The sequence below is a fragment of the Phragmites australis genome, chromosome 2, assembly GCF_958298935.1.
Source record: "Phragmites australis chromosome 2, lpPhrAust1.1, whole genome shotgun sequence".
Classification (NCBI taxonomy): Eukaryota; Viridiplantae; Streptophyta; class Magnoliopsida; order Poales; family Poaceae; genus Phragmites; species Phragmites australis.
The window spans coordinates 13,137,120-13,153,496 of NC_084922.1; the positions used below are offsets into that span (position 1 = coordinate 13,137,120).

At 40.4% G+C, this 16,377-nt stretch overlaps 1 protein-coding gene across 1 annotated transcript; it reads right to left on the reverse strand.

Moving 5' to 3' along the window:
* Window positions 1-9,188: 9,188 nt before the first annotated feature.
* LOC133902992 (uncharacterized) lies at window positions 9,189-9,756 on the reverse strand. The gene is made up of 2 exons (XM_062344325.1): window positions 9,685-9,756; window positions 9,189-9,596 (listed from the first exon to the last, which is right to left on the reverse strand). Exons 1-2 carry the CDS (start codon window positions 9,754-9,756, stop codon window positions 9,189-9,191), a joined length of 480 nt encoding a protein of 159 aa, XP_062200309.1.
* Window positions 9,757-16,377: the final 6,621 nt, after the last annotated feature.

The window sequence follows — 16,377 nt, forward strand, 5'->3', positions numbered from 1 at the left end:
ACCACGAGGAAGAATTGGGTGCCGCTTCCACGAAGAATTATAGGATCCTCATTGTGCAGCTAGTGTTAAGCACTCAAATAGAGCAAGTGGAACCGCTATAATCCCATAATTTATTTCAGATGTTCCTCATAATCAAGGATTACCGTGTTCGAGTCATTATTGATGGAGGAAGCTGCAATAATTTGGCAAGTTCAGATTTGATCAAGAAGCTTGAATTGTCAACAAGGACATATCATCATCCTTACCACATTCAATGGTTCAACAATAGCAGTAAGGTGAAGGTAATGCAAACAAATAGAGTGCATTTTTCTATTGGTTCATGCTATAATTGTGCTGATTTCGATGTAGTTCCCAAGCAAGCATGTTCATTGTTGTTAGGACAACCATGAGAATTTGATACTGATGCAACAAATCATGGTAGGAGTAATAAGTATACTCTTATAGGAAAAAAAAATTCTACCGTTAACCCCTGCTGAAATTGTAAAATGTGAACAAGAGATAGCTGAAAATAAGAGAAAAGAGCATGAACCGAAATCTAAAAGTCAGCAAGTAGCGAAAAATAATTTTCTACCTAAAATGGACAAAGCAACAACACATTCTAAGTCCGATGGAATTACGTTGAAACGGTGTGTTATGCTTGCCACTAAATCTGATCTTCTAAAATTTATGATAATGAGCTATCATGCTATGCTTAGATATGCAAAGATGCTCTAGTTTCACTCGAGAATATATCTAGGTCTTTGCCTCTTGTTATTGCTAACCTTTTGCAAGAGTTTGTGGACATATTTTCAGCTGAGGTATCCCCGGAATTACCACCTATTCAAGGAATAGAGCACCAAATTGATTTGATTCTGAGAGCAACCTTGCCAAATCGTGTTGCATATAGGACCAACCCGGAAGAGACTAAGGAAATTCAGTGACAAGTCCAAGACCTTTTGGATCGCGGGTACCTACGACAAAATCTTAGTCCTTGTATTGTTCCTGTTCTTTTGGTTCCTAAGAAAGACGGTAGTTGGTGTATGTATGTTGATTGTAGGATCATCAATAACATTACCATAAGATATTATCATCCTATCCCTAGGTTAGAAGGCATGCTTGATGAGTTGAGTGATTCTATAATTTCACTAAAATTGACTTGCACAGTGGATACCATCAGATTAGGATGAAACTTGGAGATGAATGGATAACTGCATTTAAAACTAATTTAAGTTTGTATGAGTAGTTAGTAATACCTTTTGAATTAACTAATGCACCTAGTACTTTTATGCGTTTGATGAATGAAGTTTTACGTCCATTCATTGGAAGATTTGTGGTGGTTTATTTCAATGATATCTTGATTTATAGCAAGTTACATGAACTACACTTTGATTGCGTGCTGTTTTTAATTCTTTGAGAGATGTAGATTTGTTCGATAAACTCAAAAAGTGCACCTTTTGCAGGATCGAGTCTCTTTTCTTGGCTATGTTGTTATTCCATTGGGAATAGAGGTCTATTGAAATAAAAAGCTAGCCAACCCCTAAAACTGTCACACAGGTGAGAAGTTTTCATGGTCTTGGAGGTTTTTATCGATGATTTGTGTAGGATTTTGGCACTATTGTTGCTCTATTGAATGAGTTGACAAAGAAAAGAGTGGTTTTCAAATGGAGACCTACACAAGAAAAAACATTTAAATTGTTGAAAGAGAAGCTCACCGATACTCCATTGCTCAAACTCCCGGATTTCGGTAAGACTTTTGAACTAGAGTGTTATGCTAGTAGAATTGGAATTAAAGGTGTGCCAATTCAAGAAGGTAAACCTGCTACTTATTTTAGTAAGAAATTAAGTGGGCCAAGTCTTAATTATTTTACCTATGGTCAAGAGTTGTATGCTTTAGTTCGTGTGCTTGAAACTTGGCAATATTACCTATGGCCCAAAGAACTTGTTATACATTCTGATTATGAATCGTTGAAACATATTAGAAGTCAGACTAAACTAAATAAATGACATGCTAAATGGGTATAATTTGTTGAGTATTTTCCATATGTCATAAAGCATAAGAAAGGGAAGGACAATGTGATTGTTGATGTGCTTTCTAGACGTTATACCATATTATCTCAACTAGATCATTAGATTTTTTAGTCTAGAGACCATTAATGACTTATATGCTAGTGATTTAGACTTTAAAGAAGTGCTTGAACATTGTAAATAAGGGAAAATATGGAATAAATTTGTGTTGAATGATGGTTTGCTCTATCGTGCTAACAAGCTATGCATTCCAGCTAGCTCCGTTAATTTTGTTGCTGCAGGAGGTGCACGGAGGAGGATTGATGGCACGTTTCGGAGCAAAGAAGACTGAAGATATGCTAGCCACACACTTCTTTTGGCCAAAGATGAGATGCGATATTGAACGCTATATGTCGTTGTGTACTACATGCAATAAAGCTAAGTCTCGCTTAAATCTACATGATCTTTACACGTCGCTTCTTGTTCCTAGTGTATCATGGGAAGATATTTCTATGGATTTTGTTTTAGGGTTGTCTAGGACAAAGAGGGGGAGGGATAGCATATTTGTAGTTGTGGACCAATTTTTCTAAAATGACACATTTTTACCTTGTCATAAGAGCGACGATGCTACAAACATAGCTGATTTATTTTTGAGGAAATCGTTCACCTACATGGAATGTCTAATACTATCACCTCTGATCGTGATGTAAATTTTTTGAGCAACTTTTGGAGACCCCCTTGGAATAAATTGGGCACAAAGCTGCTATTCTCTACTACATATCATCCCCAAACTAATGTCCAAACAAAGGTTGTCAACTGCACATTATTGGCTATCTTAAAGAAGAATTTAAGATGTGGGAAGAGTGTTTATCACATATAAAATTTTCTTACAATAGGTCGGTACACTCCACCACTAAGGTAAGTCTGTTTCATATAGTGTATGGACTTAATCCTCATGCTCCTATTAATTTACTACTTTTGCCTACTTCTAAAAGACTTAATTTAGATGCTAAGAAGCGTGCTGAATTTATTTTTAAGTTGCATGAAACAACTAAAGAGAATATAGAGAAAGAAGTAAAATTTGAACTAGGTGATTTAGTTTGGTTGCATTTGAGAAAGGATAGGTTTTCAGAATTAAGAAAATCAAAGTTGATGCTTAGAGCTGATGGTTCATTTAAGATAATTGAGAAAATAAATGATAATGCAAACAAATTGGACCTACCTGCCAATTTTGGGGATAATCCCATGTTTAACATTTTAGATTTGAAACCATACTTCGGAGAAGATGAGCTCGAGTCGAGGATGACTCCAATTCAAGAGGGGGAGGATAATGAGGACATGGCTCCTTCGGATATGAGAAACATTGCTAATAATCCTCAAATCATACAAGGGCCAATTATAAGAGCACAATTATAAAGGCACGTGCGCGACAATTAAACCATTAGGTGAACTCATTCCTCATTGTTCATGCCTTTTTGGATAGATTACTACTAAATTATAATAATATTTTATTTCTTAGAATATGGGAGAGGCTTCACAAGCTCACCTGGACGTAATCACTTGAGTGCTAATTGACTCGAACGACAAGTCGAGCTCAAGTTGGACTCTAAATTCGGTTCGGAGTCCCAGGACAGTATATCAGTAAAACAGGCATAACTCTTGCATACGTAGTCCAATTGAGGTGTTCTTAGACTTCCTAGAAAGCTTATGACAAGCCTTTACCAATGGATATGGACTCGACCAAATATTCCTAATAGTTTAGTTAGAGCCAAAGGAATAATGTGCTACATCACTATTTTGGACCTTCTCAGGTCATGTAATCGTGTCAGGGTCGGGGTCCGGGTTGTGTACGCCTCTTTCCACGGCTGCACAACCCTAGTCTGACTTCATCACATCCCCTTATAAATATACAATAGTCATCATTGTTTGGGCTCAGGTTTTTTTAGATGATTCTATTTTAGATAGTTTTATCGTATATCAGTTTGTAGAACACCAAACTCAAGCATTTTATTGGTAATTACCAATATTTAGATTGTATCTACCTGCTCTTGCTTGTGTTCTCAATTCGCTTGCAGGAAAACCTTCTTGGCGAGGTAAACTGTGTCTTGGCACGGTTGATAACCATGAAGTAGTGGTGTAGTGGTTGCGACGGTTATCGATCTATTTTGGTCAAAGCTTTTGGATCATCAACATTGAAACTCCACCAAATCGACTTATCATATTACCTTCGGAAGATCAGGAAAACCAACATCAACCTTCCTCCTTAGTTGTGTATGAAGCGGAAGTACATTATGATGCTAGTGCTGATTCAAGGGCCGAGGCAATCCAGTAATGATATCAATGTCTATCTGAAACTATTAATTAAAGATCTTGTTTATTTCTTAGTGGCAATCATAGAGATGATATGCCCTAGAGGCAGTTTTGAAGGTGATATGCCCTAGAGGCAATCATAGAGATGATTATATCACGTTATGTTTATATACTTTTGAATAATGTGTTACTCCAAGAATGACTATCCTTTACATTGATTGGCAAGTATGTGACTTGTTTGTGGAACTCTTTGTTTGTATCATGATATTATTCTAAATTGATCCCTAGTCATGTATCATTGTAATGATTCATAAGACCAGCACATGTATTGATTGATGATCATATTTCACGTATCATAGGTATAGAGATACCAGGTCGATAATGTGGATATTTATGTTAGAGAAAATGCTGTTGGATCGACTCACCTTGAGATACTACTAAGATTGTTATTTATGATGTGAAATCAGTTGTTATCTCAAATGGTGTACCTGGAGGATCCTCAGATCTGAGATCGTCATTGTTTCCCAGAATGTGTAGTGGTATACTTTGAGGCTGCCAAACGCTATTCCGTAATTGTGTAGTTATAAAGGTAGTTTTTGGGTTTGTCATGAAACATGTCGTGGGGTGTGAGCGATCAAGTTGAATTTGACCCTCCTTGATAACGGGAGAGATATCTCTGAGCCCCTCATGGTAGTTGGATTAAGAAATTAAGAAAGTGCATGGCCATTCTAGTATGATTAAAGAGTTAATCATGATGAATCCACTACTTCATCAAGTGAATGGCCGAGCTATCACAAGGGTCGCACGTATCTCGCCTTGAGCTTGACTAGTATCATGAGGTGAAGGGATCGGTGCATGCGTATATCAAGGTTCAGCCGATATGATCTTTGTGTATACTCGAGAGTCAACATGTCCTGCTAGGGACCGCTATTAACTTCGGTTTGAAAAGGGTTTTTGAGTAATAGCAGTTTGTGCATGAACCTAACGGGTCACGTACTTAATGGGTTGGAATAAAACATACGAATTGGATTCATATATGGGTTTGATTAGATTGTGATCCATGAGGAGTTAGAGTCCTAAAGAGCTTTCAACGTGGGAGCCCATTAGTGAGCTCTATATAAGAAGAGGCGTGGGGTGGGGTGTGCAGAGGTGAGCCACTCCAAAACCCTAGACACAACCCTCCACATGATCTCTCACAACCCTAGTCGCACGCGCGGTGCTAGCACATCGACGCTCGGCGATCCTGCCCAGAACGTGTGGATACAGTAGATGCGTTGCTACTATTATGGCGCTGATCTCCTCGGCACAAAGATTGCGACGCTTTTGTCTGGTTAGTCGACATATTGCTTGTCTAGTCATGGAGCATGATGTGACCACTCAGAGCTGGTCAAGGATGCGACAGACCTGCTCGAGGAATTGGTCAAGAAGCACGACCACCTGCTCGGAGTTGGTCAAGGAGCATGACCACCCGCGCGGGGCTGGTTGCAGATCTGATCAAGAAGCTTCTTGAGGAGTTTGACGTGCACGACGTTGGATCAGTCCATTCCAACTCTTCTTCTGCTGCAGTGCGCGTCAAGTGGCAATGATCTGTGATCTCCTACTTGCATGTTTTCCTAGGTGAATGCGGTCGAAAATTTTTATTTATAGGCTAGTTAGTGAACCCGTTCCCCAACATTGCGGTATGGGATGAATACAAATGAGAGAACTTCACCCTACGCACATTGTTGTTCGTAACAATCCATGATTGGCCAGGCCTTGGTAACCTATCAGGTCAGACTGTCAAAGGGTACTTTGTATGTGTGCATTGCTTGGATGAAATAGAGAGCCTGTGGCTGAAGACCTGCCGAAAAAATGGTGTACCTAGATCATTGTAAATTTTTTCGTAATGATTACCCGTACCTTAGCAATAGGAGAGCTTTTGATGGGAAAGTTGAGACTCGATCACCTCCTAAACATCGCACTGGGAGATAGGCATATGATATGGTAAACAGATTTAGGGTTATCCTTGGAAAGGGACGTGGGAGTACACCGGTTTTGAAATCTAATCTTAGAGCACCTATGTTAAAAAAAAGTCTATTTTTTATGACTTAGCTCATTGGCCGGACTTGGTCGTTCAACAGGTAATCGATATCATGCACATTGAGAAGAACATGTGTGATAGATTATTAGTACGTTACTAGACATACCTGGCAAAATAAAGGATACCCTCCAAGCACGAAATGACCTGAAATGTTTGAAACTCAGACATGATCTATATCCCAAAGATATGGAAGAATATAATAAATATCTTGGTCCTACTAGCTACAGTCTAAGCAAGGTATAGAAAATTACAATGTGCAAGTGCTTGCATGGAATCAAAGTTCTATTCGGTTACACCGCCAACCTAAAGAGGCTAGTAAACATGACAATTTAAAATTTAACTGGGATGAAGTCTCATGATTGTCATGTGATGATAACACAGATGCTTCCAATTGTAATTAGAGGTATTCTTCTGCCGAATATCTGAAACCCAATCATAAAGTTGTGCTTATTCTTCAACGTGATATCACAAAAGGCCATCAATCCGACCAAGCTAGATAAGCTGTAGAAAGACGTGGTTGAGACTCTATCCCAACTTGAGGTGTGTTTCCCTCCATCGTTTTTTATATCATGGTGCATCTCATTGTTCACATTGTGAAAGAGATAAGGATTCATGACCCCATGTTTCTACATCAGATGTATCCTTTCGAGAGGCTCATGGGAGTTTTAAAGAAATATGTTCATAACCAAAATTGGCTGGAAGGCTGCATGGCCAAGGGCTGGGGAACCGAGGAAGATATTGATTTCTGTGTCATTACATGAATCTCAAATCAATTGGTGTGCATGTATCTCACCATGAGTGGAGGCTACAAGGGAAAGGGACGATAAGTGCAAACTCATTCCGCACTAACGACCACATTTCATTCACGTAAGTATATTTTGTAGTACCGCAGCAATTAGTTGTAGTAGACCCGTATGTCAAAGAACACCAAAAGATGCTACGCACCAAAAACCCAAGGATGTCCGATGTTTGGATCGGGTGAGAGCACTAAGATCATTTTGCCGCCTGGTTACATAGATAGGTGATGGATAAGTAGATAGAGTGTGCTCAGTTGAATGTGTTGGCTCACGAACTGTTAACTACAATTCTCACATTCCAAGGATATGACATAAATAGCTATACATTTTATATGAGAGAATAAGATAATAAGAGCGCCAAACAAAATAACGGTGTTCGTATAGATGCCTGCGACTGCAATGGCAATAGGGAGGCCTATAGTGGATTCATACAAGTGATATGTGAGCTCGACTATAGAGTGTTAAAGGTTCCTCTTTTTCTATGGCAATGGGTTAGACTCCCATGAGGAGTGAAGATTGAAAAGTACGGCATAACTACAGTGGACCAAAAACTTGTTGAATACAGAAAAGAACCGTTCGTACTTGCGAAATATGTTATGCAAGTTTTATATGTAAAGGACTCAGACCCGACTAACAAAGAGGAGTGCCACATGATTCTTCTAGGAAAAAGAAGGATTGTCAGAGTGGAGAATATCGTCAACGAGAAAAAACAAGAATCAATTCGACGCGCTAGCTACTTTCAGAGAGGACGTCGACCTAGGTCTCATGGAAAACACCAACGAACCTCCCTATGTACACTGTGATCATAATGAAGGGTGAATCGTTAAGCCAGATTAAATAGCTTATTTGTATATTAATGAAGCACATGAATTATTATGTATTAATTATGATATTTGTGGTGTTCCTTACTACTATAGTCAAAGCATGCACTTTAACTTTTTGGATACAATATTCAAGTAGGTTTCTAACGTGACCCACAATGATTTATCCATTAAATTTGATTTTTTTACGTAATGAATTAAAAAAAATTATCCATTAAATTTAGGTATGTGGATATTATAATTTCCATTTTTAATTAAGTAGCAGTGATATAAACTGTAGGTATGAAATTAATAAAGCTATTCAGTACTAACTCAATCTAATAGACTTGAGTAGCACATTGGTTTGTTTGTTCGGACTTGGCGGCAAAGGTTGTGGGTTCGAAGTTCCGCGCATAGCGCTGATAATTTTTTTTTTATTTCCCACCACCCCCCCCCCCCCGCTGCAGTGAAGCGGGTTTCACTGTTGGCTCAATGTTTGGGCCGGCAGTGAAGGTAGTTTCACTGCCGGCTCAATATTTGGGCTAGTAGTGAAGAATGTTTCACTACCGGTGTAACTCATGTGCCGACAATGAAGGTCTGCTTTCACTATCGGCCTAAATATTGAGCAGACAGTGAATCCTTTTCCCTATAAAAGCTCTGTGCGACCTATCGGCCTCTGAACAACACATAGAAAAGTTTTGTCGTCGTCCCCGTCCCCATCCCTGGAGCCTGCGCTGCCTCATCGCCCAGTGGCACCTCTGTCCTGTTGCCCGCATCCAATGTTAAAAAAATCGTTGATTGGTAGTTAATTAATCGGACGATAATTAATCGGTTGGTATAAAGTACTTATGTAAACATGTATAAGATGCTAAGAAATAACTAGGACAACAAAGTGTTACCTTGATGTTGTAGTTTTGATGACGAATGCTTCATCGGAAGGCAATAAATCTGCAAAATAAATAACAATTTATGAGTATGTGCTTCAAATATAAATTATAAATTCCAAAAAATGGCAGCAATCATTCTCATTCAACCAAACACATAAAACGTAGACTCAAAAATCTCAAAAACAGATAAAAATGACAACATTCCAGCACACATGATAGCAGTTCACACATAATAGTAGTTCACACAATCACAATTCACACATAGACACATAGTTCATCTAACTCAAATAAGTTCTATGTAGCAAAATAAATAAGTTGACAAGCTGTAGGCTCAAATATCCATTGGTTCATCCTCTTCATTCTCTTTGGTTGAAACCACCCCACCATCATCGGACTCAAATTCAATCTCTTCCTCCATATTGAACTCTTGTTCAGAATCTTCATAAACAAATTCTTCTACTTCATAGAGCTCTCTCACTCTTTGGCTCCTACGAGGCTCCATTGCTTCTATGGCCCTCATTGCTTCATCAATTACATCATATGACAACCCTGTTGTAGGATCAACCTCTTCATCACATTCACATATCCAATTCTGTGCATGGGAAGCATCTTCACCTAGAAGGACATCACTATATATAGAACACTTCTTTCTTTTGTCCATCATTCTTCCATTGAATTGAACAAAGACTAGATTGCTCACATGACACACATCTAGTTTATTTCTCCTCTTTGCATCTACCTTCAAATTGCAAAATAAAAACTAGTTAGGAAATTTTGGTCAGGATTTAGCAAGCTAAAGATTTCAATAGTGGGATTGTGAGAGTTACCATTTCAAATGCGCTCCAATTTCTTTCACATCCGAATGCACTTGAGGTCAAGTTAAGTATCCTGACAGCCATTCTTTGCAATGTAGGAGCTTGCAATCCGTAAGTTGACCACCACAACCCTACAATTAAGAATGCATTTTTAAGTATGTATATGTATGATAATTTTGCAAGAACACACAAGCTTACCTGCAGCAAAATTATCATTGTGAATTGCTTTTGTGGCTGCCACCTTCCCAAACATGCCTTGGTGATATCTAAACATAGGCAAGTCTACATGAAGAGAAAGATTTTGCTTATCATCATCTCCTTGATAAAACATTTCAATAACATCCATGAAGCCAGTCATGATTTCTACATCTCCAAAGATTGATGTATCCACATAGCTATAACGAGGATTCAAGAGGTATGCCGCCATGTGCAATGGAGAATCAAGCCTTCCATGCATCTTGATTTCCATATGATCACATTATAGTCTCTTTCTGATTTCCCACAACAAGCTTGATGGCCTTCTTTGCCTCTAAACGTTCCTCAGACATAGAGGCCATATATGGCCCATCACTATCGGCCAAGCGAAGCAATTTCACCAATGGCTCAAAAACCTTGATGCAAAGAGCAACATTGTTCCAAAAGCCCCTACTCATTATTGTGGCATATGCTAACTTTCCTTTCCTTGACCTTGTGTGCTTGTATTGTTCCCAAGCCTCACTACAAGCCATTTCTCTTAGTTGCTTTTTCTTAGCAAGCAAACTTTCCAAGGTAAGAAATGCGGAAGCGAATCTTGTCACACCCAACCTAACAATATCTCTTTTTTTGTATGAATTCTCATCAAGGACAATGTGGCATGATGTGAATATATAAAAATTGTCATTTCTTTGGCTTTAGTGATTGTAGGAGAGAATTATTTCAACTTGCCAATTGCTTCTACCATCAAGTTGAGGGTGTGAGTTCCACATGAAGTCCAGAATATGTTTGGCCCTTTCCCCTTTAACATCTCCTTTGTTCCCATGTTATTGGAAGCATTATTCGTGACTACATGCACAACATTTTCGGGGCCCATTTTCTCAATGCACTCATCCACATAACAAAATATATATGCACTAGTGTGCATCAGTAGAAGTCTCTTTTGATTCTATAAAGGAAGTCCCTAACTTGCAATGCACACACAAGTTCATAATGCTCCTCCTTTTCTTGTCCGTCCAAGCATTGGTCATGATAGAGCACCCTGTTTGCACCCTCTCTAGTTCATGTGGATTCAACAAATCCTTAGTTCTTTGTACCTCCTCCAACAACATATTTCCCTTAAAAATATATTGGGAAGGTTGCTTCCAATTTGGACCATACCGACCAAGAGTCTCACAAAATTGCTTGAAGTCATCATCAACGATACTATTGGAAGGAATTTTTCTCTTGTACATCCATCTTCCCAAATATTGCCCCACCTTATAAGTTCTCTCCTTGTCAATAGCATCATTTATATTTTGTTGCCTCTTTGTCATTGAGATGGAAGGATCAATTGGGTTCACAAAATTATCGATACGCCCTGCCTTCTTCGGTGCACTAACACTAAAACTAGTTTTAACAATCTCTTCTACCTCATCTCCATCTTTTTCAATGGTGACCTCCTCTCTTAGCTCTTGCTCACGTTGAGATTTTGCCACCTTCTTAGACTTTACTTCGTCAAAGACTTCTTACACTTCTCTTGCTGCTCCTTTGTGGACTTGCCACAACTTGTCACCTACCCTTTGACATGAGCAACATGACACTTGAGCCTATAAATCCCTCCACCCATTTGCTTTCCACACAATTTGCATTGTACTCTTTGTAAATTATTTGCATCAATCAAGCATCCAAATTCCCATCCTACATCATCTGAATTTCTCTTAAGGACTCTAACATTTTCAATACTGCTGGTGCCCGTCATTCTTAGTTGCTTCCTCTTCCCGTTTTCAAAAGCCAAAAAGGAGGCTCAGTTCCTCACGGTGCTACCATTACCATACCTGGCGAGAGGAGCCGAGAAGGGGCGGCGTTCTACTGCTGGGCGAGAGGAGTCGAGGAGGGGCGACGGTTTGCTACTGGGTGAGAGGAGCCGAGGAGGGGCGGTGGCCTGCTGCTGGGAGACGGCACTACTGCTGGGAGGCGGTGGCGGCAGCGGGCCTGGAGGGGGGTGGTGGGTAGGTGGGGCAGCAGCATCGTTGGGGGGGGGGGCAACAGGCCTGGAGGGGGGAGGTGGGGCGGTGGCGGGCGCAGAGGAGGAGGAGGATGGGGAAAGGCGCAACCGACTCAGGATTCTGGTGGATGGGAAACACGAGCGCAAGAGGATAATGTTTAGGACCCCCACCCCCGATTAATCGGTCTGCCGATTAATGATCCGATTTCCACCTAATCTGCACGATCCACCGCTGAGCACCAATTAATCGACCGATTAATCGGCTAATCGGCCGATTTTTTTATCACTGCCCGCATCACATCGTCACCCTGTGCACCCCGAGGCTGCCTTCCTCCACATGCCACCGTCCCCATCGCCATCATCCCTGAGGCTGTTGCCTCATCCTCATCCCCATCGTCGTCATCCCTGAGGCTGCCATCGATCGCGGAGGAGGACCCCTTCCCCGCCTGAGCCATCGTCGAGCTTGTCGTCCTGCCCCTACCTCTGTCGAGGCCAGCCCATCCCCATCTCTGTTGAGGTACCCACCCGCTCCTCCCTTATCAGTGGTATAATTGGAGATTGGCTAAGGTTCTGTATACTATAGTATTTGGACATTGTGCGCTAAATCGCTAAGATGCTCGATTGCAACCCTAACACCAATGATGTGATGTATATTTGTGCTTATCTTTTGTCCCTGTGAGCACGTGTTGTAATGAAAGGAATCAAACACTCCACTTGTGTCTTCTGCTCGTGTCTTAGTGTGCAGTAATCATGGCTGATAAGAATATATACTATTTTTTGATGCTTGCATGTTTTGGATGATAAGAACATATACTATTTCTTTCATGATGCTTGCATATATTGGTTAAGAAGAACAAATACTCTTTCTTGATGCTTGCACATATGTACAAGTATACCCCTATTTCATATAGCAATTGATAAGAAGAGTTACACAAGATGCTTGTTACTTAGCTCGATGATAGTTTGATGACAAAATTTTGTGTTGCAAGGCCGTTCAATCGGTAACCCACACCGAGAGCCATCTATATTGAATTAACACTTGTTCAATATTTCCATATATGTCATGTGTACTTTGGTATTTCGTTTGTTCCTACCATGGGTATTTATGTAAGGATGTATAAAAACAGAACTTGGTTCTTGTATGTATGTAAGGATATATGTATGGATGGATGTATAAAAATAGAAATTGGTTCATGTATACATGCATGCATGCATGTACATACGTATGTATGTACGTACGTATGTGCGTTCATATGTATTCATGTATTTGTGTGCGCGTGTATGTACATACATACATACATACATACATACTTATGTATGTATGTATGTATGTATGTATGTATGTATGTATGTATAATGAAAAACTGAAAATTTTAAATTTTACTTGGTTCTTGTATGTATGTATAGATGTATAAAGACAAACTAAAATTTTTAAATTTTACCAAAGTTTGTTTAAACTATACAAGATATCGGTCCAATCATTGTATTAGACTGAGACACTGAAAATGGTATAATTTTACATGTATGTTTTTATATTTTGAATTCATATGCCTTTAAGTTTATTGAATTAACACTTGTTCAATACTATGTCCTATGTACTTTGCATTTTATTCTGTGAATGAAAAGTAGAGTGTAGGTTCTGAAATATGAATTATTTTCAAGTTTGTCTGCTCAAGCATATTTTCTGAAATTTAGAACTGCTATGACATAGTATGTTGTCCACCGTGGTCAGGAAAGTGAAGTGTTCTTTAGTTAGGAGACATGTCACACATAAGTTAATGGATTCAAAGGAGCATGTTACAAAGAATACAAATCAAAATATGAAGCTATTGCGGAATACAACAATCAAGTCATCCAAGCTGAGCTAAAATTGGCTTATGTTAAAAATAAGGAGAAGAAGTGTGATTTCACTATAAAGATGTCGTAATTCTAGTTCTGGTTGTAATCATCATTATTTGCTATGTAAGATGATGTGACTTGTAAGATCAATGTGCCATTTATCAGTACCTATGTGCCGATTTTGCTATGTAAGATGTGATTTTTTTGTTAAATGTGGTCATAAAATATACTCAATTATAATATTATATGTGTATGCATTCTATCTTTCGATAACCTCTCTCCCTCCCTCGTTGAATTTCTCTCTATCTCCCTCCTTCCTTAGCTCTCTATCTATAGAATACTCAACCGCTCACCATCATCGTATGCAGAACTCTCAGAAATGGATGACACCACCAACCATCAATACATCCTAGGTGCCAGAAGGAAATGTGTCGCCATCAAGCATTGAAGAAGGTAGCCTAAGCAACTACCTTAATCTGGACCAAACAGACACCTGTTGTAACATCCTGCATTTTAGCATTTAGAAAATAGTCAAAGTCACTCATGTTTAAATTTTTCTAATTATTTAAACCAATATAAAACTAAGGAAATACATATTTGATGTATATATACTCATATGTATATATTCAAATATATTATTTTGGCTAAGGATTTCAAAGAGCACCAAATTAATTTCTAAATTAATCATTGCAGTAATTAAATCATATGCATTTTGGTTTAATGGCTTTTATGGTTCTTTTGAGTGGAGATTTGAAATTGAACCTCTCACAAATTCAAATCTATTTCTTAGATTCTCTTCATCTGAAATCCAATCGAATTCAGTCCTTTTGCATCTAACTCCTCCACCAAAGTCAAAGCTTCAAATCCATACTCATTTAAATCACTGTCGATTTCATATTCGAATTATTCGAGTTATATTTGAATACCTATTAGTTTGACCTTTTCACAAATTCATTTCATTACAATTCAATTCAAATCAATTTGAATCGAGTTCTAGGGTTGAATCTCATATTTTGAATCCTCGTTCCAAAATCAATTCCAACTCAAATATTTAATTTGAAACCCAGTTTCAAATTCGAATACTTTCAATTAAATCATCATACACCTCTTTTCAAATTTGGATACTTTTATTTTGAATCATCCAAATCTGATCCAATTCAAATCACTCAATTTGAATTATTGCAAAATCATTTCAATGCAATTCGTTCAAATTGAATCTTTATACATCCAGTTTACAAATTCTCTCTCACATTCACACATCCACCAGCCCATCACTCTCACACTCCCTTTGATCTTTCCACACGGGCAGCCCAAATGTCCTCTCTCATATCTCTGCCACCACCGCCCCATGTGCCTCTCTTCCTGTGCCACCACCGCCCCATGTGCCTCTCCCCCTCTCACCCGAGTAGCCAAAACCAAGCAGACCGCCGCCATGCCTCCCTCTGATATTCACGGAGCAGGCAAAAGCCCTTTTGCTCTCCTCCTCCCTTTCCTTCACTGCAAGCTTCCTCACGCCGCACGCCATATATACACATACATGCATGCACACAAACACAGCACGCAACCGCGTAGCTCCACCGCGCTGCCCTGGCTAGCAGCCGCGAGCCTGTGCTCCCGCCGTTCTACAATGCCAGCTCGTCATTGCTGTGCGCACTTCCACAGTGCGTGCCAACATCACTGCATCATCACGTCCTCCCACCGTCACCGGAGCACCGCTCGTACACACTCAGCCGCGTCGTTCCGGCCTCGCCATTAGTGTCATCCTCCTTCCGTGTCACTAGGCAAGATCCAGCCGTGCCCAGCAGCGTCTCGCCCCGCCTGGCATCAAGACAAAGTGCCGCCGCCGAGCGTGCCACCGTGAGTGCAACCGCTCACACCGTCATCGTGCTAGCTGTCCTGCCGAAGAGTCACCGCTGCTTGTCTCGTCGGCGTCTTCACGCTGAGCCTCCCTCTCCCTATCACCCTCTGCTCCTCTGTGTTAAGCCGCACGCGCTACCGCATAGCCTCTCCGTCATGCGCCCGTCTTTCAGCCGTCGCTCGCACCCTCGGCTGCGCTATCACGCCATGCCATGCCGTCCTTTTCCCACGTGCTGCAGCCATGTGCGTGTCACCGTCACGCCATGTGCACCGCTCTCTTCCTGAGTCGCCGTTGGTGAGCCCCCTCCATGCTCAGCAGGCCCCCTCCGGCATCCCTCTCCCTCTCTTCCCTGGGCGCTACCTCCCTCTCACTCCGGCGCCTCCCTCTCTCTCTCTCTCTCTCTCTCTCTCTCTCTCTCTCTCAGTGCCTCACGCGCACGCACGGGAGAAAGCCAGCCGACCTTATCCCAAACCATGGGCCCCACCACCCTTCGATCCACCAGCTCGGTCCGTGGTGGCCAGCCACCAAAGCCACACCCTGGTCCACAGCCCCATGAGCCAGATCCATAGCACAGTCCACCAGCTTCAGTCCACCATGCACCCCCTCACAAATCTCCCACTTGTCCACGGCTCCGTAGACCGAGTTCACAGCATAGTACCCTTTTTCAATTTTCAGGATTTCTTTTCCAGCAAATCTTCCATTGGCCATATCTTTTCTGTTTTAAATCTATTTTCGGCGATTCTTTCACCGATATTCCTCTAAAATCATAATCTATCTTTCGGTCAAATCTTGTAATTTTTGGAGTTCGTTTAATTTTCTGGTCTGATAT

Coding starts and splice junctions, on each gene's coding strand:
- LOC133902992 (XM_062344325.1), bottom strand. CDS start 9,756: ATGGCTGTCAGGATACTTAACTTGACCTCAAGTGCATTCGGATGTGAA. Junction 9,597..9,684: donor ATTGGAGCGCATTTGAAATG/GTAACTCTCACA, acceptor TGCAATTTGAAG/GTAGATGCAAAGAGGAGAAA.